General features: G+C 35.8%; 2 protein-coding genes across 2 annotated transcripts in view; one reads left to right on the forward strand and one right to left on the reverse strand.

The window, feature by feature from the left end:
• FCHSD2 (FCH and double SH3 domains 2) overlaps positions 1 to 23,098 on the forward strand; it is a 250,399-nt gene that overhangs the window by 23,642 nt on the left and 203,659 nt on the right. The window contains exon 3 of the mRNA XM_069469292.1: positions 18,907 to 18,952. Coding sequence (XP_069325393.1) covers positions 18,907 to 18,952 — 46 coding nt within the window. The remainder of the gene's footprint in view (positions 1 to 18,906; positions 18,953 to 23,098) is intronic.
• Positions 7,106 to 7,550, reverse strand: LOC138384028 (intraflagellar transport protein 22 homolog). Its single transcript, XM_069469291.1, has 2 exons — positions 7,464 to 7,550; positions 7,106 to 7,396 (listed from the first exon to the last, which is right to left on the reverse strand). The coding sequence occupies exons 1-2, from the start codon at positions 7,548 to 7,550 to the stop codon at positions 7,106 to 7,108; spliced, it is 378 nt and encodes a 125-aa protein (XP_069325392.1).

A 23,098-nucleotide genomic window follows, 5' to 3' on the forward strand; every position in this document is an offset into this window, starting at 1 on the left:
CCTCTCCCCCCCCCCCCACCAATAGGACTCAGCAATGAAAAGGAGTGAATTACGGATACAGTCAATGTGGGTGAATCTCAGAAACATGCTGAATGAAAGAAGCCAGCTACAAAAGGAATACATACTGTATGATTCCAATTAAGTTCTAGAACAGGCAAAACTAATTTGTGGTAGAAAAGAAATCAGTGTAGGAGTGGTTTTCTTTGGAGGTTAAGGGTGAGAATTGACTAGAATGGAGCATGAGGGAACTTTCTGGGTTGATGCTGTCATTTTATATCTTGATAGGCGTTTGGATTACACAGATGTGTACATTTGTCAAAACTCAGATAATGTATATATTTATACATTTTATTGTATGTAGTTTTACATAAAAAACTAAAGAAATTTTGGACTCTGGTTAATGCTGTGCATGCTGAAGTATTTAGAAGGAAGAGTACAAATGTCTACAATTTGCTTTTTTTTTTTTTGAGACAGGGTCTTGCTCTGTCACCCAGGCTAGAGTGCAGTGGTGTCATCGTAGCTCACTATGACCTCAAACTCCTGGGATTAAGTGATTCTCCTGCCTCAGCCTCCTGCGTAGCTGGGACTACAGGTGCATACTATCATGCCCAGCTAATTTTTCTACTTTTTGTAGAGATGGGGTCTCGCTCTTGCTCAGGCTGGTCTGAAACTCCTGGCCTCAAGCAATCCTCCTGCCTCGGCCTCCCAGAGTGCTAGGATTACAGATGTGAGCCACTGCGCCTGGCCCCACAATTTGCTTTAAAGTCTCCAAAAATAAGATGGATTAATGAATGGCTGGAGAAATGGGTAAATGAAGAGATATGTGATAAAGCAAGTATAATAAAATGTATGGCAGAATCTTGGTGGTGGCTATAATGGTGCTAACTGTAAAATTCTTTGCTATATGATTGAGAAATTTCACAATAAACTGTTGAAACTTTCCTTCCATCCCCCCCACTTGTGCTTGGAAACTAAAACCAAACAAAACTGTTTCTGAGTTAAAGTGGAAATCATAATGAAAATTACTAAATGACACACAATAATGAATGTCCTGTATAACAAAACTTATAGGGTATACATGAGTCAAAAGGAAATTTGTAGCTTTTAAGGAATTTGTTAGAAAATAGGAATGATTAAAAATTAGTGGGCTTAATGTTCATCTCAACAAATTAAAAAAAGAACAAAATATGCTTAAAAATGTAATAGGGGGAAATAATAATAAAAAATAAATCAAGGGGTTTGAGGTTACAGTGAGCTATAATCACACCTCTGCATTCCACTGGGTGACAGAGTGAGACCCTGTCTCTAAAAAAAAAGAAAGACAGAAGAGAGACATAAAATTGTCATCATTTTAAAAGAATAAGATTGTATAGCTAGAAAAATCTAAGAGTAGGTGCAAAATGTAAGAACTAAGAAGAGTGTTGCAATGTAATTAGTTATAAAATCACTGTAATAGAGTCAATATTGCTTACTCTAGAAATTATAAAAGTAATGGATCCCATTCATAAGAGCAATAATAAATATACCCAATAATAAAGACACCCATGAGTAAATCTTAAGTGCTATGCCAAAACTTTATAGAAAGAATTAAAAAGTACTTTTTGAAGGACATAAAAGAAGGCCTAAGTTAATATAGAAATACATACCATATTCATGGATGAAGAGACCCAGTATTAGAGTATCATTTCTCTCTCTAGCCTGTAAATTTTCTGTGATTCGAATAAACACCTCAAAAATTATTTTCTCATCCAATATTTCAAACTGTAAATTTCGCATGTAAGAGTAAGATCCATGAACAGCCAAGACAATTCTGAAGTATCAGGCGATGTTTGGGAGAATTACCTTATCAAATATATATTCCTGTTACAGAGCTTTAATAGTTAGAGCCATATGGTATTGGCATAGGGATAGACAAATAGATCAGTGAAAGACTAGAGAACCCAGAAAGAGACTCGGGCATGTATCAGAAATTGGCGTATGACAGCAGTGGCGTTACAGATGAATGGGAAATGGATTGACTATTCAGTAAGTGGTGTGGGACAATTGACTTATCAGTGGGGGAAAAATAAAATTAGATCCCTACTTCATATTATGTTAAAAATAAATCTTATATTGACTAACAGGCTACATATATAAAATGAAATTAAAATTCTTAAAAGAAAATATACAATCCGTTGGGTAGAGAAGACTTAATTTTTTTTTTTTTTTTTTTTTTTAAAGAGACAGAGTCTTTGCTCTGTCACCAGGCTGGAGTGCAGTGGTGCTATCTTAGCTCATTGCAGCCTTAAATACCTGGGCTCAGGTGAGCCTCCTGGCTCAGCCTCTCGAGTAGCTGGGACTACAGGTACATGCCACTGTGCTTGGCTAATTTTTTTATCTTTTGTAGAAATGGAGTCTCACTTTGTTGCACAGGCTGGTCTTGAACTCCTGGCCTCAGTGATCCTCCCACCTCAGCCTCCCAAAATGCTGAGATTTTAGGCATGAGCCACTGCGCCTAGCTACCTTTTAAAGACATAGAACATATGAACCACAAAGAAAGAGGTGAAGATACTTATCCAATGTCGGGATTAGAAAAATGTAGGTCTTATGATTTTTTACTTGTCCCCTTTCCACTTCCCTGGTGTATCTTTCTTTTGGAGTTCTTCCATAGGAAAGTAATGTCAGTGATTAAAGAGCCTGTTAGATTCTGGGGCATGGTGGTATCTCATATTGAGGGTGTACTGCGGACAGTGGAAGGGAAGGGGGATAAAGCAAGGAGTGAATGTAAAATTGATTATGATCATGTTTCATTGTCCTTTTTCATTGGTTTCATTTTTATGACCATCTTTTACAACATATTATTATGGAAAGAGTCTTAGATGAGATTGGTTCTAGGTTCTTTTCCCAGTTCTTCCCCCTACCTAACCAGAACTACTAGCAATTTTATTTGTGTCTTTTAATTGCCATAATTTGTACTTTCTTCATGTATCAAATGGAAATAACCTATTCTGGTTACCTCACAAAGGGTGGATAGGATAAGGTGGGAAAGGACTTTGAAAAACATAAAGTGCTTTACTCATGGGGGGATTATTATTACTGTTTTAATATGACAGTCTCTGGGGCTCTGTCCATGGCTAAGCTGCTTCTAAATAAATTTTGAATGTATAAAACTATATTGTATAATTTAGAATTTCATTTTTACTCTAGCTCTCCTACTTTAAATGAAAAATTATACTGTCTTTTCTGTTTAGGAGAAGCAGAGTAAAATGATAGTACCGTGTGTGCTATTGTATTTGGTTGTACCAGGTGTAAATTGTACATAGAATTTCTCACTAATGCCAAGTGGCAGACCAACTGAGCTGGACTGGACTTACAGCCTTAGCCACTAGCAACTATGTTACAGCCTGCATTTAAGATGCGCTCTGTGCATAGTGAAGTCTGACTGTCAGTCCTCAGGAGCTGTTTAAAGGGTTTAATAATGGAAAATGTTTCTTTGCATTTTTGCCTTGGCATTTGTACCAATAGTATTTACTAGGACCTTAGATACCTTGTTTCAGACATTACAAAAATAAAGGATACAGGAGTGCTTTTTAAAAATTTAAAGGCTGTTACAAACCTTCTCTGGAGGAGGATTTCGTTGGTTCTTGGGACTGTTAGAAGAATAGCACATCAAGTTAATGTGGCTTATTATAATTAGGTTTAATGAATATCTAAAATTTGCATAAATTTAAAGTGATACAAACAGTGCTCGTATTGATAAGCCCTTTCTTTTCCTTTTATTTTTATTTTGACATTTCTGAGCTTTTTTCTTAAAAAGTATATTTTTCTTCACTTGGCAGTAGTAGTATATATATTTTATGTGTACATTTTATAGAGGTTCATTTTAGTGTAATTGAACTTCTGTGTGCCAGCATGAAGCTAATGCTTGGGGCTACAAAGATGTACAAAAGAGGTAGACACAAATGTAGATATTTTCAATGAAACATAGCAGTAAAACAGATATGTGCTTTGAGAGTACAGAAGGCAGATACTTGGTCCAGCATAGGGATTCAGGTAATGATTTCTGGAAGAGAGGATACCTAAACTAATCAAATCTTAAGAAAATGGAAGCAGGTTAAGTTTTCTGAAACAAAAGACCAATATATTTTTTTAAATTTCAGTGTTTTGCAGGTTCTGAAGTAGTGATACATAAAGGAATAATGCTTGTTATTTTGGTATTTACTACTTTTATTTTTTACTGACCTTATTGAGATATAATTTATATACAATAAAATTCATCCATTTTAAGTGTACAGAGTTTGATACATTTTAGTAATTGTATTAGTTGAGTAATCACCACCACACCCAATATATAGAACATTTCCATCATCCTTAAAAGCTTTCTTTTGCCCTTTGATGCTCCAACCTCAGACAGCTGCTGATCTCCTTTTGTCACTGTAGTTGTGTCTTTACTAGAATTTCATATAAATGGAATCATACAGTAGGTACACTATGTTTGACATCTTTTACTTAGTATAATGATGTTTTTGAGATTCATCCATGTTGTGTATATTAATATTTCACTTTTTAAGTTGCTAAGTAGTTTTCCATAGTGAGAGTTTGCCTTGACTTAGACCATTTTGTGCTGCTATGACAGAACATCCGAGACTGGATAATTTGTAAAGAAGAGAAATTTATTGGCTCACAGTTTTAATGGCTGAGAAGTCCAAGATCAAGGTGCTGACATCTGGTGAGGGACCTCTTGATGCATTATCACATGACGGAAAGGCAGAAGGGCAAAAAGAAGTAGAAGGGGACTGAATTCACACTTTTATAACAGCATTGATTCCACCCATGAAGGCAGAGCCCTCATGGCTTAATCACATCTTAAAGGTTCCACTTCTTAATACTGTTACAGTGGCAGTTCAATTTCAGCATTAATTTTGGAGAGGGACACATGTTTAAACCATAATAGAGTATAACCGCTGTTTGTCCATTCATTAATTGATAGGCATTTCATTGTTTCCAGTTTCTGGCTATTATAAATAATCCTGCTATAAACATTTGTGTATGTGTCTTTGTATGGACATACGTTTTCATTTCTCTTGGATAAATACCTGGGAGTGTGATTACTGAGTCTTTTGACAAATCTGTGTTAAATTTAAAAGAAACTATCAGAATGTTTTCCAAAGTTGCTGTACCATTTTGCATTCCCATCAGCAATGTATGAGCGTCCCAATTGTGCCAAATCCTTATCAGCACTTGTTATTGTTAGTTTTCTTAACTTCAGTCATTCTAGTTGGTGTTTAGTGGTATCTCATTTTAATTTGCATTACCTTGATGACTAGTGACGTTAAACATCTTTTCATTGTTACTGATCATTTGGATAGTTTCTATCATGAAGTGTCTATTCACATCTTTTGCCCATATTTAAAAATTGGATTGTTTGACTTCTTATTGTTGAGGTATAAGAGTTTTTTGTATATTCTTGATCCAAGCCTTCTGTCAGATGTGTTTTTTTCCCAGTCTGCTTTATCATTTGGCTTGCTTTATCATTTCTTTTTTTTATATGTTTCTTTTAAAAGACATTTTATTTAATATACATTGATTCATTAACATTGAACTCATGGCCAACAACACTATAACTCATACGTGAATGAAGCTTATCTAACACACGTATTTTCTCCATAAGGCACAACACAGCCTTCTTGCACTTAGAAACACTAGATAGCACTTCAGCACTATGCTTGGGGGCCATTTTAAACAGCAAAATCACTGTCAAAAACCACAAAAATGCAAAAACGTGACACAAAGTAGACCATGAAAAAGGATGCTTGTTTATAGTATGACAGCTGAATCAAGAAGGCAGAGCATTCCTTGTTTGACCTCAGCTGGGAATGTGTTCATTGGGGCAATTCAAATTTTTTGCTACTCTGTGCATGTCTGCAAATAACTGAGAAAGCATCATAATATTGATTCTGGGGTTATAAATAAATTTTAGCTAGTGGGCAAATTCCCAAATATAAAATCCACGAATGAGGATCAACTATACTTTCTTTTGGCATTGTTAAGTACCCCAGGTTGCCTCATCTGGAGGATGGGAACCTAAGAGATTTAGACCAGTTACAAACAAGGAAGAATCTTTTTTTTTTTTTTTTTCATATTCAAGATGTAGTACTTAAGTTTTTGTCTCTACCTTACTACTATTTAGAAAAATAGAATGCAAGCTCTATAAGGGCAAGGATTTTTGTCTTTTTTGTTTATGCTGTGTATGGTCAGCAGCTAGGACAGTGCCACACACATAGCAGATATTCAACTAGTTGATACTTGTTCAGTGAATCAAGGAATGAAAAATCACATTCAAACCAATACACATGGATTAAACTATTGTTGTATCATTGGATTATGATAGTTAACAATTCCACAAGTTTTATTTATTTATTTTTTATTTATTTATTTATTTTTTTTGAGACAGAGTCTCACTTTGTTGCCCAGGCTAGAGTGAGTGCCGTGGCGTCAGCCTAGCTCACAGCAACCTCAAACTCCTGGGCTCAAGCGATCCTCCTGCCTCAGCCTCCCGAGTAGCTGGGACTACAGGCATGCGCCACTATGCCCGGCTAATTTTTCTATATGTATTTTTAGTTGTCCATATAATTTCTTTCTATTTTTAGTAGAGATGGGGTCTCGCTCTTGCTCAGGCTGGTCTCGAACTCCTGACCTTGAGCGATCCACCCGCCTCGGCCTCCCAAAGTGCTAGGATTACAGGTGTGAGCCACTACGCCCGGCCAATTCCACAAGTTTTAAAACTTGACATATGTGAAGGGGGAAAAAAAAACAACCCAATTTTCCAGCTTTGGAAAGGTCTGGGGCCAGGGAGTCAGAATTCAATGAAAGGATATTCTCAGCTGAACTAAGGACAGAGAATAGATGGTATGAGTCAACTCCCTGGCTGACTGGTACCTTACAGTAGATAGGAAAATTTCTTCTACAGCCACAGGGAGTAGAAAACATCAGTAACTGGATAAGATTTCAAGTCTGCACTGGGAAAGATGTTGATTTCATTTGGGATGTGGAAGTCCCAGATGAAGGCCAGTAAGGTAATAATCTCCTCCCTGTCTCTGCTCTCAGATACAGGGTGGATTATGCTTTATAAATACTTTATGAATTCCATCCAGATCTCCTCAAGGTCATCCTCAAGATTGGAGTGCACCAGCTTCAGCTTGTTCAAGGGTAGTGACAAAGACAGTCTTCCGTTATCAACTCCAGAGCCTGGTTTGTGGTGTGTAATTAACAGGCACTGAGTATCCTGTAAGAACTGCTGTTGGACAAGGGAGGAATACCACATTTCTGTTTCCTTCTGGTGGTTTGGGATGTCAGCATTGAAGATGATCACCACTCCATGAGCGCTCTTCATCGGGGCCGGCCAGCAGGACTCAAACTTTGCATCACTGCCACAGTCTCATAGCTCAAATTGTGTATGAGTTCTCAAATTCCAGGATCCTTACTCTTTGGGTTGCATTGTATTCAGTAATATCAGAAAATTCTGTCAGAAAGGTAACCAAAACAGTTTTTCCACTCTTGCAGGGCACCATGAAGAGGATCTTGGCCTTCAGTGTCATTGTCCATTGCCTGTCATTTCTTAACTGTGTCTTTTAAGGAATAAAAGCTTTAAATTTTGATGAAATCTGTTTCATTAGTTTTTTTTTTATGGTTTGTGCTTTTTCCTTCTCTGTTTAAGAACTTTTTGGTTATCCCAGTGTTACAAAGATTTTTCCTGTTTTCTTTTAGGAACGTAATTTTAGTTCTTACATTTAGTGTAATGATCCGTTTGCAGTTAATTGAACCGGCACCTTTTTTTTTTTTTTTTAGATCAGATCTTGCTCTGTCACCCAGGCTGGAGCACAGTGATGTGATCATAGCTCACTGTAGCCTCGATCTCCTGGGCTCAAGTGATCCTCGTGCCTCAGCCTCCTGAGTAGCTGAAACTATAGGCATGCACCACCATGCCTGGCTAATTTTTTAAATTTATTGTAGAGCCACTGCACCTGCTGTTTTTACTTTTGATTTTCCAATTGATGTTCCTCATTACTTGCCTTTTTGCACTGTCTTGGCCTCCAACACAATGTTGAATAGAGGTGGCGAGGGTGGACATCCTTGCTTTCTACCTCCTTACTTTCTTCCTGATCTTAGGGGAAAAGCATTGAGACCTTCAGCATTGTATATGTAGCTGTGGATTTTTCATAGATGCCCTTAATCAAGTAAAGGAAGTTCCCTTTTATTCCTAGTTTCCTGAGGACTTTTTTTTATTTTTTTGGTTTGTTTTTGTTTAAGTCATGGTGTTGGATTTTGTCAGATATTTTTTCTGCATCTATGGAAATGATCGTATGACTTTTTTCCTTTATTCTATTGTGAGTCATGTTGATTAAATTTTTGAATATTGAACTGTGCCTGTATTCCTCAGATGAACCCCATTGGTAATTATGTATTGTCCTTTTTATATACTGCTGGATTTGATTTAGTAATATTTTGTTAAGGACTTTTACCTCTGTGTTTATAAAGCATATTGGCTGTAGGTTTTGTCATATAATAATTCTGTGTTTAACTTTTTGAAGAGCTGCCAAGCTGTTTTCCACAGCCGGTATACCATTTTACATTCTTCTTACCAACAATGTATGAGGGTTCTGATTTCTTCACATCTTGGCCAAAACTTATTATTTTCTGTTTTTTGTTTGTTTGTTTGTTTTATAACCATCCTGGTAGGGTATCAAGTAGCATTTCATTGTAGTTTTGATTTGCATTTCCCTAATGACTAGTGATGTTGAGAATCTTTTCATGTGCTTGTTGACCATTTATATATCTTCTCAGAGAGCTGTTTATTCCAGTCCTTTGCTCATTTTTAATTGGGTTGTTTGTCTCTTTGTTGTGGAGGTTTAAGAGTTCACCTTATCAGGTATTAGACCCTTATCAGACATATGATTTGCAAATATCTGTCCCATTCTGTTGTCTTTTATATTCTTGATATTGTCTTTTGATATATAAAAGTTTTAAATTTTGATAAAGTCCGTTTTACCTATTTTTTCTTCAGTTGCGCTTTTGGTGTCCTAAGAATCCATTGCCAAATTCAAGGTCATCCCTATGTTTTCTCTAAGAGTTTTATAGTTTTAGCTGTTAAATGTAGATTTTTTTTTTTTTCAGCTTATTATGGGGGGGTACAAAAGTTCAGGTTACATACGTTGCCCATGTACTACCTATTCCCCCAAGTCAGAGCTCCAGGCGCGGCCATTCCCCAGACAGTGCGCATTGCACCCATCATGTAGGTATACACCCATCCCCTCCTCGCATCGCCCCCCTCCCCGAGTCAGCACCTTCAAGCGTGACCATTCCCCAGACGGTGCGCAACGCACTCATCATGTAGGCATACACCCATCCCCTCCCCCCCCACCTCAGTCTGATATCCGATTGGTATCATTCCCAGATGTGAATTTAGGTGATGATCAGGGAAACCAATTTTCTGGTGAGTACATGTAATGCTTGTTTTTCCATTCTTGGGATGGATACTTCACTTAATATAATGGGCTCCAGCTCTCTCCAGGAGAACCATAGAGATGTTGTATCTCTGTTATTTCTTACAGCTGAGTAATACTCCATGGTATACATATACCATAATTTACTAATCCAATCATGAATTGATGGGCATTTGGGTTGTTTCCACATCTTTGCGATTGTGAATTGTGCTGCTATAAACATTCGGGTACAGGTGTCTTTGTCATAGAATGACTTATGTTCCTCTGGGTAGATGCCCAATAATGGGATTGCTGGATCGAATGGTAGGTCTGTTTGAATCTGTTTAAGGTATCTCCATAATGCTTTCCACAGGGGTTGCACTAGTTTGCAGTCCCACCAGCAGTGTATGAGTGTTCCTGTCTCTCCGCTTCCACGCCAACGTGTGTTGTTTTGGGACTTTTTGATAAAGGCCATTCTCACTGGGGTTAAGTGATATCTCATTGTGGTTTTGATTTGTATTTTTCTGATGATTAGGGATGTTGAGCATTTTTTCATATGTTTGTTAGCCATTCTTGTATCTTCTTTTGAAAAATTTCTATTCATGTTGTTTGCCACTTTGTATGGAATCAGAGAAGACCCTGTATAGCAAAAGCAATTTTAAGCAATAAAAACAAAATGGGAGGTATTAATTTGCCACACTTCAAACTATACTACAAGGCTGTGGTTCTTAAAACTGCCTGGTATTGGCACAAGTGCAGGGACACAGACCAGTGGAACAGAACAGAAAATCCAACTATAAAACCATCCTTATATAGACACCTAATCTTTGACAAAGCAGACAAAAACATACTCTGGGGACAAGAATCCCTATTCAAAAAATGGTGCTGGGAAAATTGGATGGCCACATGTAGAAGACTGAAACAGGACCCACAGTTTTCACCTCTCAGAAAAATCAAATCACAGTGGATAACAGACTTAAACCTTAGGTGTGAAACGATTAGAATTCTAGAAGAAAATGTAGGAAAGACTCTTACAGACATTGGCCTAGGCAAAGAATTTATGAAGAAGACCCCTAAGGCAACCACAGCAACAACAAAAATAAATGAATGGGACCTGATTAAATTAAAAAGCTTCTGCACAGCCAAAGAAACAGTCACGAGAATAAACAGACCACCTACAGAATGGGAAAAAATTTTCGCATACTACACATCAGATAAAGGACTGATAACAAGAATCTATTTAGAACTCAGGAAAATCAGCAAGAAAAAATCAAACAACCCTATCAAGAAGTGGGTAAATGTAGGTCTTTGAGCTATTTTAAGTTTTATATTTGAAATGAGATAGGGATCCAACTTCATTCTTTTGCACATGGAAATCTTGTCCTAGCACCATTTGTTGAAGGGATTATTCTTTCCCAATTTAATGGTCTTGGCACCCTTGTCAAAAATCAGTTGGTCATAGATGTTTGGGTTTTTCACTGGACTATCAATTCTATTCCAATGAACCATACTATAAACCAGCTAGACATAGTAGGCATATATAGACCACTGATTTCTGTACGCTGACTTTAATAACTTGACACTTTGCTGAATTTGTTTATCAATTCCAGTAGTCTCATCGCAGAATCTTTGGGGTTTTCTAGATAAAAGATGATATGGTGAGCAAAGAGAGATAGTTTGACCTCTTCTGCCCCCATTTTGATGCCCTTGATTTCCTTCTCTTGTCTGGTTGCTGTGGCTAGGACTTACAGCACTATGTTGAGTAGAAGTGGTGATAGAGGGCAACCTTGTCTGGTTCCAGTTCTAAGTGGGAATGCTTTCAGTTTTCCCCCATTCAGTATGCTGTTGGCTGTGGGTTTGTCATATATGGCTTTAATCATTTTTAGGTAAGTTCTGTGTATGCCTATTTTGTTAAGCATTCTTATCATAAAAGGATGGTGAATTTTGTTGAATGCTTTTTTTGCGTCTATTGAGAGGATCATATGGTCTTTGGTTTTACTTCTATTTACGTGGTGAATTGCATTTATAGATTTGCGTATGTCGAACCATCCCTGCATCTTAGGGATGAAGCCCACTGGATCGTGATGGATTATTTTTTTGAGAAGCACCTGAATTCAGTGTGCTAGGATTTTGTTGAGAATTTTTGACTCATATGCTGCTGGTGGGATTGCAGTCTAGTACAACCTCTGTGGAAAGCAATATGAAGATACCTCAAGGAGCTAAAAGTAGGACTACCATTTGATCCAGCAATCCCATTAGAGGGGATCTACCCAGAGGAAAAAAAGATATTCTATTAAAAAGACATCTGCACTCGAATGTTTATAGCAGCACAATTCACAATTGCAAAGATGTGGAAACAATCCAAGTGCCCATCAATACGTGAGTGGATTAATAAAATGTGGTACGTGTATACCGTGGAGTTCTACTCAGCCACAAAAAACAATGGTGATGTAGCACCTCTTGTATTGTCCTGGACAGAGCTGGAGCCCATTCTACTAAGTGAAGCATCCCCAAAAATGGAAAAACAAGCACGACATATATTCACCATCAATTTGGTATTAACTGATCAACACTTTTTTTTTTTTTTTGAGACAGAGTCTCACTCTGTTGCCCGGGCTAGAGTGAGTGCCATGGCGTCAGCCTAGCTCACAGCAACCTCAAACTCCTGGGCTCAAGCGATCCTCCTGTCTCAGCCTCCCGAGTAGCTGGGACTACAGGCATGCACCACCATGCCCGGCTAATTTTTTCTGTATATATTTTTAGCTGTCCATATAATTTCTTTCTATTTTTAGTAGAGATGGGGTCTCGCTCTTGCTCAGGCTGGTCTCGAACTCCTGAGCTCAAACGATCCGCCCACCTCGGCCTCCCAGAGAGCTAGGATTACAGGCGTGAGCCACCGCGCCCGGCCTGATCAACACTTATGTACACATTTAGTAGTAACATTCATCAGGTGTTGGGCAGGTATGGGGGGGATGAGGGGATGGGTATATTCACACCTAATGGGTGTGGTGTGTACCATCTGGGGGACGGACATGCTTGAATCTCTGACTTGGGTTGGGCAAAGGCAATATATGTAACTTAAACATTTGTAACCCCATAATATGCTGAAATAAAAATATATATATATGACCTTTTGTGTCTGACTTCTTTTACTTTAGTATAGTGGTTTTGAGATTCATCCATATTGTGGTATGTATGAGTACTTCATTCCTTCTTTTGGCTGAATAATATTCCATTGTATAAATATACCACATTTCGTTTATATGTTTGTCAGTTGATAGACATTTGGGCTGTTTCCACTTTTGGGCTATTATGAATAGTGCTGCTATGAACATTCATTTACTAGTTTTTGTGTAGACATATGTCTTAAGTTTTCCTGGATATATGCCTAGGAATAGAACTGTTGGGTCATGTGGTAACAGTGTTTAACATTTTGAGGAACTCCCAGACTGTTTTTCACAGCAGCTGCACCATTTTATGTTCCCGCCTGCACTGTTTATTATAATGCCCATTAATATTTTAAAAAATGTTTTATGAGAAACTGTTGTCGAATTTTAGTGAATGCCTTTTCATCTTATCTGGAGATTATCAGAAGGTTTTTTGCTATGTTCTCTTGATATATGATAAATTATTAATATAATGAATAGATTTCCAAATATTTATTATGTTGATTTTTTTTTTTTTTTTTTTTGAGACATAGTCTCACTCTGTTGCCTGAGCTAGAGTGCCATGGCATCAGCCTAGCTCACAGCAACCTCAAACTCCCGGGCTCAAGCAATCCTACTGCCTCAGCCTCCCGAGTAGCGCCACCATGCCTGGCTAAATTTTTGTTTCTATTTTTAGTTGCCCAGCTAATTTTTTTCTATTTTTTTTAATAGAGACAGGGTCTCACTCTTGGTCAGGCTTGTCTTGAACTCCTGAGCAATCCTCCTGCCTCAGCCTCCCAGAGTGCTAGGATTACAGGCATGAGCCACTGTGCCCAGCCTCTTTATTTCTTTGTTCTATAAGTTTTTTTCCACTTATAAAAATTTTTATTTTTACTTTTTAAACAATTTTTTTCAAAAACTAAGACACAGACAGACACATTAGCTTGAGCCTACACAGTGTGAGGATGATGAATATCACTGTTTTCCACCTTGACATCTTGTTGTACCGGAAGTTCTTCAGGGTCAGTAACATGCATGGAGCTGTCACCTCCTATGATAACAGGGCCTTCTTTGATAATACCTCCTGAAGGACCTTCCTGAGGCTGTTTTACAGTTAACTTTAGTACACTCTAAAACAATGATAAAAGATAGTATAGTAAATATAAAAATCATTAACAGTTGTTTATTATTGTCAAGTATTATGTACTATACATAATTCTATGTGCTATACTTTTATATGACTGGCAGCACAGTAGGTTTGTTTAAACAAACATCACTATAACACGTGAGTGAGTGTTTTGCTATAACATTATGATGGCTACAGTGTCACTGGGCCATAGGAATTTTTCAGTTCCATTTTAATTGTGGGACCACCATCACATAGGCAGCTTGTCATTGACCAAAACTTCTTATGTGATGTATGAATGTATATACAGTATGTATATATTCATACAGTATATAGATTTGCATATATAATAGTTTATATATTTTCTCTTAATGAGACTAGAATAATTGCATTTTAAAGTATTGTATACAAAAGACTATGATATATGTTAAATGTTTCATAATAATGTACAGTATTCCATGGGGGAAAGGGTCTTGCCTTTTTTCCTCTAATTTTTAAATTGTGGTAAAATGTATATAACATAAAATTTACTATCTAATCATTTTTAAGAGTACAGTTCAGTGGTTTTAAATACATTCATATAGTTATGCAACTATCACCACTGTCCATCTCCATTCTTTTCATCTCACAAAACTGAAGTTCATTAAACAATAACTCCCCATTTCCCCGTCTCCAGTCCCTGGCAACACCGTTCTACTCTCTGTCTCTATGATTTTGACTCTTTTAAGTACCTTATATAGTTGGAATCATATGTTGCCTTTTTGTGACTGACTTATTTCACTTCTCATAATGTTTTTAAGGTTCATCCATGTTGTAGTATATGTCAGATTTTCCTTTTTTAAGGCTGAATAATATTCCATTGTATGTGTATACCACATTTTATCGATTCATTCATCAATGGACACTTGGTTTGCTTCCATGTTTTAGCATTTGTGAATAATGCTGCTAGGAACATGGGTGTATAAATATTTCTTTGTGATCCTGTTTTCATTTCTTTTGAGTATATAGCCAGAAGACATTTATTTATGTCTTCTTTAATTTCTTTCAGAATTGTTCTATAGTTTTCATCTTTTTGGTTAATTCCTAAATATTTTATTCTTTTTGATACTATTATAAATGGACTTTTTCTTAATTTCATTTTTTGTGTCTTGATTTTTGTATCCTTCTACGTTGCTGAATTGACTTATTAGTTCTAATGGGTATTTTGTGGAACCTGTAAGGTTTTCTACATTTAAAATCACAGCATCTGTGAACAGAGATTATTTTACTTCTTCCTTTTTAATTTGGATGCATTTTCTTTCTTTCTCTAGCCTAATTGCTCTGGCTAGGACTTTCAGTACTCTGCTGAGTAGAAGTGGCAAAAGTGGGTGCCCTTATCTTGTCCCTGGTCTCAGAGGAAAAGCTTTAAGTCATTTACCATTGAATATGATGTTAGCTTGTGGGTTTTTCACGTATTGCTTCTAGTATATTGAGGTAATTTTTATTTCAAGTTTGTTGAGTGGATGAAAGGATGTTGAATTTTGTCAAATGCATTTTCTGCATCAATTGAGGTGATCATGTGTTTTTTTCCCTTCATTCTGTTACATTGATCAGTTTTATATGCTGAATCTTCCTTGCATCCCACTTGATCATGGTACATAATCCTTTTAATATTCTCTTGAATTTTGTTTGCTAGGTTTTTGTTGAGGATTTTTTCCCATCAATGTTCATAAGATATATTGGTCTATAGTCTTCTTTTCTTGTAGTATTTTTATATGGCTTTAGTGTCAGGATGATACTGGCCTCAAAGAATGAGTTAGAGAGTATTCCTTCCGTTCAATTTTTTGGAAATGTTTGAGAAAAATTACGGTCGGTGCTTTAAATGTTTGGGAGAATCCACCAGTGAGGCCATCAGGTCCAGGGCTTTTCTTTGCTGGGAGAGTTTTGGTTGCTTTTTCAATCCTAGTTATAGGTCTATTCAGATTTTCTATTTCTTTGTGGTTTAGCCTTTGTAGGTTTGTGTTTCTAGGAATTTGTCCATTTCATCCAGGTTATCTAATTTGTTGCTGTACAATTGCTCATGATAGTCTCTCATAGTCTTTATTTCTATAGAACAGTTGTAGTGTTCACCACTTTCATTTCTGACTTTAGTAATTTGATTTTTCTCTTTTTCCCCCCTAAGTCCATCAAGGTAAAGGTTTGTCATTTTTGTGATCTTTTTTGAGGTACCAACTTTTGTTTTCATTGATTTTCTGTATTACTTTTTCTGTTCTCTATTTTGTTTATCTCAATTCTTTCTTATTTCCTCCCTTTTGCTAATCTTGGGTTTAATTTGTTCTTCTTTTTCTAGTGCCTTATGTTGTAAAGTTAGGTTGTTGGCTTGAGATCTTTCTTGTTTTTTAATGTAAGTGTTTATAGCTATAAAATTTCCCCTTAGCACTGTTTTTCATATTTACATTTTGCTCACATCTAGTTTTCTTTACTTTTACCATTTTTTTCCTTTAATTGTTTGAAAATCTTTAAGACCATTGTTTTAAAGTCTTTGTCTAGTAGATACACTGTCAAGTCTTTTTCAGGGACAATTTGTATGGGCTTATTGTTTTCCTTTGAGTGGGGCATACTTCCTTGTTTCTTTTCATGCCTTGTGAGTTTGTTGAAAACTGGACATTTGAATATAATAACGTAGTAACTCTGCAGATCAGATTTTCCTCTTTGAGGTTTTCTGATTTTTAAAAAAAATTTTAATTTGTAATTGTTGTAGGTGGTTTGTATTGAGGTATACTGAGCTGTGCCTGATATGTTAACATTAGGTCTTCTGAGTTCTTTTCTGAACCTACACCCTCCCCCAGGCACACATGGTGACTTTCTGATTTCTCCTGTATATCCTGTTGCTTTTGAATGTCCTAATCTTCAGTGCCTGCCTCACAAAAGGGGAACAAGAGAAAAATGAAGGGGATGAGGTTTGGTGGCTCATGCCTGTAATCCCAGTACTCTGGGAGGCAGAGGTGGGATGGTTGCTTGAGGGCAGAAGTTTGAGACCAGCCTGGGCAAAATAGCAAGATCCCATCTCTACAGAACATTTTAAAAAATTAGCCAGGCATGTTGGTGCATGCCTATAAGTCTCAGCTACTTGGGAGGCTACAGTGGGAGGATCCCTTGAGCCCAGGAGTTCAAGGCTGAAGGGAGTTATGATTGTGCCACTGACACACAGCCTAAGTGACAGAGTGCGAACCCATCACTTAAACAAAAAAAAAAAAAAAAAGAGAGAGAGAAAGAAAAATGAACGGGGAAGAAAAAGGCACTAGCCCTTTCCCTTTAAGTCCTCTGGAAGTCACTTCAGCCAGAGAGAGGAGGAATTGCATCAATGTGAGGGAGATGCAACAATAACAGCCGCCCCCCTCTTTGTACCTCTATGGTAAGAAGGAGCGATCTATGAACAGAGTACAGATCCCCAGTATTTTAAGGACAGGGTCCTCTTTGCCCACTGTAGCTCTGGTAGCTGTTTGAAAGCTGTTCAGGAACATATGCGTGACTGCCTGCCATGGTCTTAGGTGTTGGGGTTAGTGGCTGCTACTATGTTAAGAGCTGAAAATGGCCAGAATTAATCACAATTTATCATCTAAGGCTTCCCTGGAAGTAGCAAGCCTTCAATTGACTCCAGAGTTCCAAAATTGTTACATGAGACAAATTCTGCCATGTCATGGTCGTCTAGGTGGAGAATCAGATTCCTGATGCTTCCTAATCCACCATCTTCCCAGAATCCTCTCCCCTTGCTTAATCTTCCATCCACCAAAGACATTTATTATACAGAATCTTAGTTTTATTATTGTTGGTCTTTTAAAGCACCCTTAAATGAGCATCAATCTTTAGGTTTAAAGTGAGACTTTTTCCTTTTGTTATTTTTTTATATTAAGAAATTAGTTACTTAAAACAAATATAGTGGGAGTTATTTATATAAGAAATCAACATATTGGTAAATTTAAATAATTTTCAGAGTGGGAATTTTGGCTTCTTGCCCTTTTTTCTATTTCAGCCCTTTTCTTTTTTTTTTTTTTCTTTTTCACACTTATTCTATATCTCTGCCTTGGTGCAGTGGTTTTAAGAGCACAGATCCCTAGCACATAACAGAAAAGTCTTTAAAGTCAGGATATTCAGGGTCAATTATCATATTACCATATTTCTGTTGACTCTAGAATGCCTTTGTTTGTAAGGTACACTGTTATTTTATATGCCATTAAGATAGAAGAAAATACTTCCAATCAAAATTAAAAGATACATCCTAGTATCACAAATTTTTTTTTTTTTTTTTGAGACAGAGTCTTGCTCTGTTGCCCAGGCTAGAGTGCCGTGGCGTCAGCCTAGCTCACAACAACCTTAAACTCCTGGGCTTAAGCGATCCTTCTGCCTCAGGCTCCCGAGTAGCTGGGATTACAGGCATGTGCCACCATGCCCAGCTAATTTTTTCTATATATGTTTTTAGTTGTCCATATAATTTCTTTCTATTTTTAGTAGAGACGGGGTCTCGCTCTTGCTCAGGCTTGCATAAATGTTAATATATGAAAAATATGTACTGTAGAATCTGTGAAATATAATACACGCATAGAAGGTATGCCCCCATCATATCACAATTTGTAGTGGCTTTGTAATTGTAAGTTTTGTAAAAAAGTGGAGTAAAGGAATGATTTGACCATTTTTTATATTCAGAAACTGATCAAAATTTTCTTTTTACCTTGTTTTCTGTAGTTCTATGTTGGTTGTTAGGTTCAGTAAACATTTTTAGTGCCTACTACATAGTAGCTATTCTCATAACAGTAGCCATCATTTATATAGGTTTTACTGTGTTCTAGACACGATTTTGAGTGCTTTATGTATTTCAAATAACTAAATTTTACAATATCCCTATGAGGTGAGTGCTTATTATCCCCGTTTTACCAAGGAGGAAACTGAAGCACAGAGAAGTCAAATGACTTGGCCAACGTCATACAGTTAGTAGGTGGTATAGCTGGGATTTGAATGTAGATCACCTGACTGCAGAGACCATGCTGTTAGCAGCATTTCTAAGCATGTAAAGGTGAACGAAATATTGTTCTTTCTCTCACACATCTTACTAGGTAGTATTTGAAGATGTGTTGATAAATTTACATGAAATTATTAAGTTACACTTTTGGTAATTAATTTTTATTTATATTTTTAGGACATTCAGTCAGAAGAAGGCTGCTATTGAAAGAGAGTATGCACAGGTAAGCTTGGAATTGGAGGCCCGATTTAGGTATACCTCTTTTCCTTGGCTTAAAGGCAGATATGCTTATTGGGAGGGAAGCCTTAGTATCCCCATATCCTCCTTTTCTTATTTCTGGCTATTGAATCTTCAAGTGGGGACCTAAGTAGCTCCTTATTACAAAGAAGGTTGTGAACATTCTGGGAGATGACATTTTCTACAATATTTGTAAAATATTTATAAATAAGAGTAATAATGAATACATTTTACAAGTATGTTTATTTATTCTGCTTTATATGCCTCATTCTCTCCAGTTTAATTTTTATGTTTATTCAGTCAGGCACTTATTTCTTATTATGATACTGTTGACAAAGAGTGGTATGCTTTCAATAGATGGTATGGAGCTATTTCTAAGGTAATTTAAGCATTTCCTTCTTTAATTTTAATTAGACCTTTATTTGTGTCTCGATGGCTAAATGTGGCAAGAAAAAATTATGTCAATATTTCTTTTTGTGATTGTACAAGAATCAGTAATTATTCTTACATGTACAAAACCAATTGAACATAATTGGAAATTTAGGGCCTTTTAAGTAGTTACTTTCTATGTGGGCTAGAATTCTAAAATTGTTACCTCTTGCCCCCAAATTATAAAAGTTGTATTTATAACAAAATTTTAAAATACAGGAGATTGTTAGGAAAAATTAACATACAGTGAATGTGCTGCATGGTAACCACTATTGCTGCTGCTATTGTTACTCTCATTATAAACAATGAAATTGGAGAGTAATTTTCTTTTTGTGTGTGTGCTTTGTCAGGTTTTAGTTTTAGTTTTATTCTAATTTTATTATAGTTAATAATAGCTGTCTGTCTTTATTTGATTTGGTAGTTTTAGAAGAAAATTATTCCTTGAAAGCCAGATAGAACTCATTCAGTCAGTAGTTGTTGAGTGCTTATCATCTAAAAAGTGCTTTACCTAATGAATAGCATCAATTTTAAAAATTATGTTGAACCCTTTTTCTATGTGTATATAATAAATACTAGTAATGATAGCTAACATTTATTGAATCCTTACTTTGTTCGAGGCTCTTTGCTGAGTATTTTATATATGTTATCTGGTTTAATCTTCTCAATAATCCTGTGAAATAGGAACAATTATTGTATCCTTTATAGATACATTTTCATATATATAAATACATAACATGTGTATTTTTAAAATTGGAATAAATGTGTATAACATGTGTATTTTTAAAATTGGAATAAAAGTGTATGATATGCTTTAAAAATATAATAATGTGAAAAATTTTATATGATATGTTCTTCTGTAAGAAGATTTAAAGTTTTAATCAAGCAAATAGGACATGTTCATGATTAAAAATGTAAAATATTAATAGTACATTAAATTATATGAAAAGTACAGTCCTCTGCTCTAATCCCAGTCTCTTTCCTAAGAGAAAATATTAAAAGCAGATGCCTACTTTGGTTCTCCTGGTGATTATTTCCATATCTTTAAATAATGTGCTTATAACTGATTTTTGATTTATCAACTCTAGACATATTGCCTGATTACTTATAGTAAATGAGAAACTTATTAATTCATTCCTTTCCAGCCTACTCTTTTCAATATAATTGTGGCACTATTTTAGTACCTTTGTTAATTTAGTAACTCTGAATGACATATTTAAACTTCTCTCAGTTTTTCTATCAAATACACATATATACACACACATTTATGTTATATGTAGGAATATGTATACATGTGTATATATGTATGTATATACTATAGGGAATTATATTTTACAGAATGGTCAAATTTATCCTTGAAAATTTTCTTTAAATGTCTATCAAATATATTTATAACTGGTTTTTTTAATATAATCCTATATAATAATATATGCAAACTATATAAGATATCTAGCAATGTATATTTCAAAATTTCATAAAGTAATCATTCAGAAATTAAAATGCTCCAGTGTCTCTCTCCTTGGGACAATTGAGCACATTTACAGAGAGCTAGTTGCTGATGTTGTCATCGTATTTACCCTTTGGATGATTTTTCTCAGTTTATCTTACTCCTCAATGTTTTCCTAATTAATTTTTTAATTTATGTCGTGAGTATATAGACAAATATATGTGTGCTTTCTTGTTTGGTTACCTAAACATTATTTTTACTTCTTGTCAGTAGTAGAGAAACCCCCAAAACAATTGATATGTACTTTCTATAGATTTTTTCACCATGCACTGATTATTTCAGTCTTATTTGCATTTCCTGTATGAGGACATACCTTCATTGGTGGATAACACATTTTGTTTATCTATTCACCAACTGATGGACATTTGGATTGTATCATGTTTTGGCTGTTATGTATAATGCTCCTGTAGACATTCATATTCTAGTCTTTATTTAGACATATGTTTTCATATTTCTTGGGTAGGTACCTAGGAGTGGAATTTCCTGGTCATTTGTAAATTTATGTTTAATTTTTCAACAAATGGCCAAACTGTTTTCCAAATTGACTCTATGATTTTGCATTCCTGCCAGCAATGTGTGAAGGTTCCAGTTCCTGTAATGTCCTACCCAGTACTTGTCATTGCCTGTTTTCTGTGATTATAAGCATGATAGTGGCTGTAATTGTTATGAATTGTGCCACTGAACATTCTCATAGATGTCTTTTGGTGACTGTATGAATGTGTTTTATTGGGGCTATACTTACAGAACGGAATTGCTAAGTCATAGATTATATGTCATTTAGCTTTAGAAATGGTTTTCTGAAGTGATTATTGCAATTTACAATCCTATGAGCAGTGAATAAGAGTTGTAATTGCTTTAAGCACTCGATTTTGTCTGTTTTTCATTTTAGCCTTTCTGGTGAGAATATGATGGGAAAGAATTGTGGATTTGATTTGTATTTTCCTGATGACTAATGAAATTGAAGAACTTTTCATATCTTGATTGGGCATTTAAATATTTTGTGTTATGAGGTCCCTGTTAAAGTCTCTTGTTGGCCTTTTTCTTGTCAATTTATAGTATTTCTTTATATATTCTGGATTTGATTCCTTTATTGGGTGTATATATTGCAGATACCTTGCAATCTCATGCAGAAATGTCATGTTTGGTGGCTTGCCTTTTTATCTGTTAATGATTTCTCTTAATGAAAACAAGTTCTTAATTTTAATGAGATATAGTTTATTTTCTTGTGTAGTCAGTGCTCTTTATGTCCTATTTAAGAGTTTATTGCTATCCTAAGGTCTACCTTGAAGTATGTTATGCAATGTTCTGGAATTTTTATTGTTTAATCTTTCACATTTAGTTCTTTGTTCTATCTGAAGTAAACTTTTGTATGTGGTGTTGGACCGGATTCAGGATTTTTCTATATGGATATCTTGTTGAGGAAGTATCATGTTAATATATTGAAAAGTCTATCCCAATACCTGCACACCTGCCCTGTATTGAAGTGGTATGTTTTGGCAAATTAGGTGACTATATATATAAGTCTGTTCCTGAAATTCCACTGATCTATTTTTGTAAATATTTTGCCAGCATTATACTGTTTTAATTACTTGGCTTTACAATAATAAATCTTGATATCAATTTAAGCACCTTCACTGTTCACTATTCTTGGCCCTTTATATTTTCATATGCATTTTAGAATCAGTTTGTTAATTTCCCCAATATGCTGCCTGAGATTTTTAAATTTTATTTTATTTTTTGGAGACAGGATCTTGCTCTGTCACCCAAGCTGGAGTGCAGTGGCATCATCATAGCTCACTGCAGCCTGGAAACCTGGGCTCAAGCAACCCTTCTACCTCAGCCTCTGGAGTAGGTAGGGCTATAGGCTTGTGCCTCCAAACCCAGTTAATTAAAATTTTTTTTTCTTTTTGTAGAGGCAGGGTCTTGCTATTTTGCCCAGGCTGGTCTCGAATTCCTGGCCTCAAGCAATCCTCCTGCCTCAGCCTCCCAAAGTGCTGGCATTACAGGCATGAGCCACTATACCTGGTCATGGATAACTATTTAACCTTTATGCCAGATTTTTCACTGTCTCTTAGAGTCTTTTAAAATACAATCATAACTCATATTTTATAATAGAAATCCATACAGTTGGACCAACTTTATGGACATTTTCTTTATAATTAAAGTTATCTAAAATATATCTATAACAAGAATCAAGAA

Source organism: Eulemur rufifrons, chromosome 6 (genome assembly GCF_041146395.1).
Source record: "Eulemur rufifrons isolate Redbay chromosome 6, OSU_ERuf_1, whole genome shotgun sequence".
In the NCBI taxonomy this organism is placed as follows: Eukaryota; Metazoa; Chordata; class Mammalia; order Primates; family Lemuridae; genus Eulemur; species Eulemur rufifrons.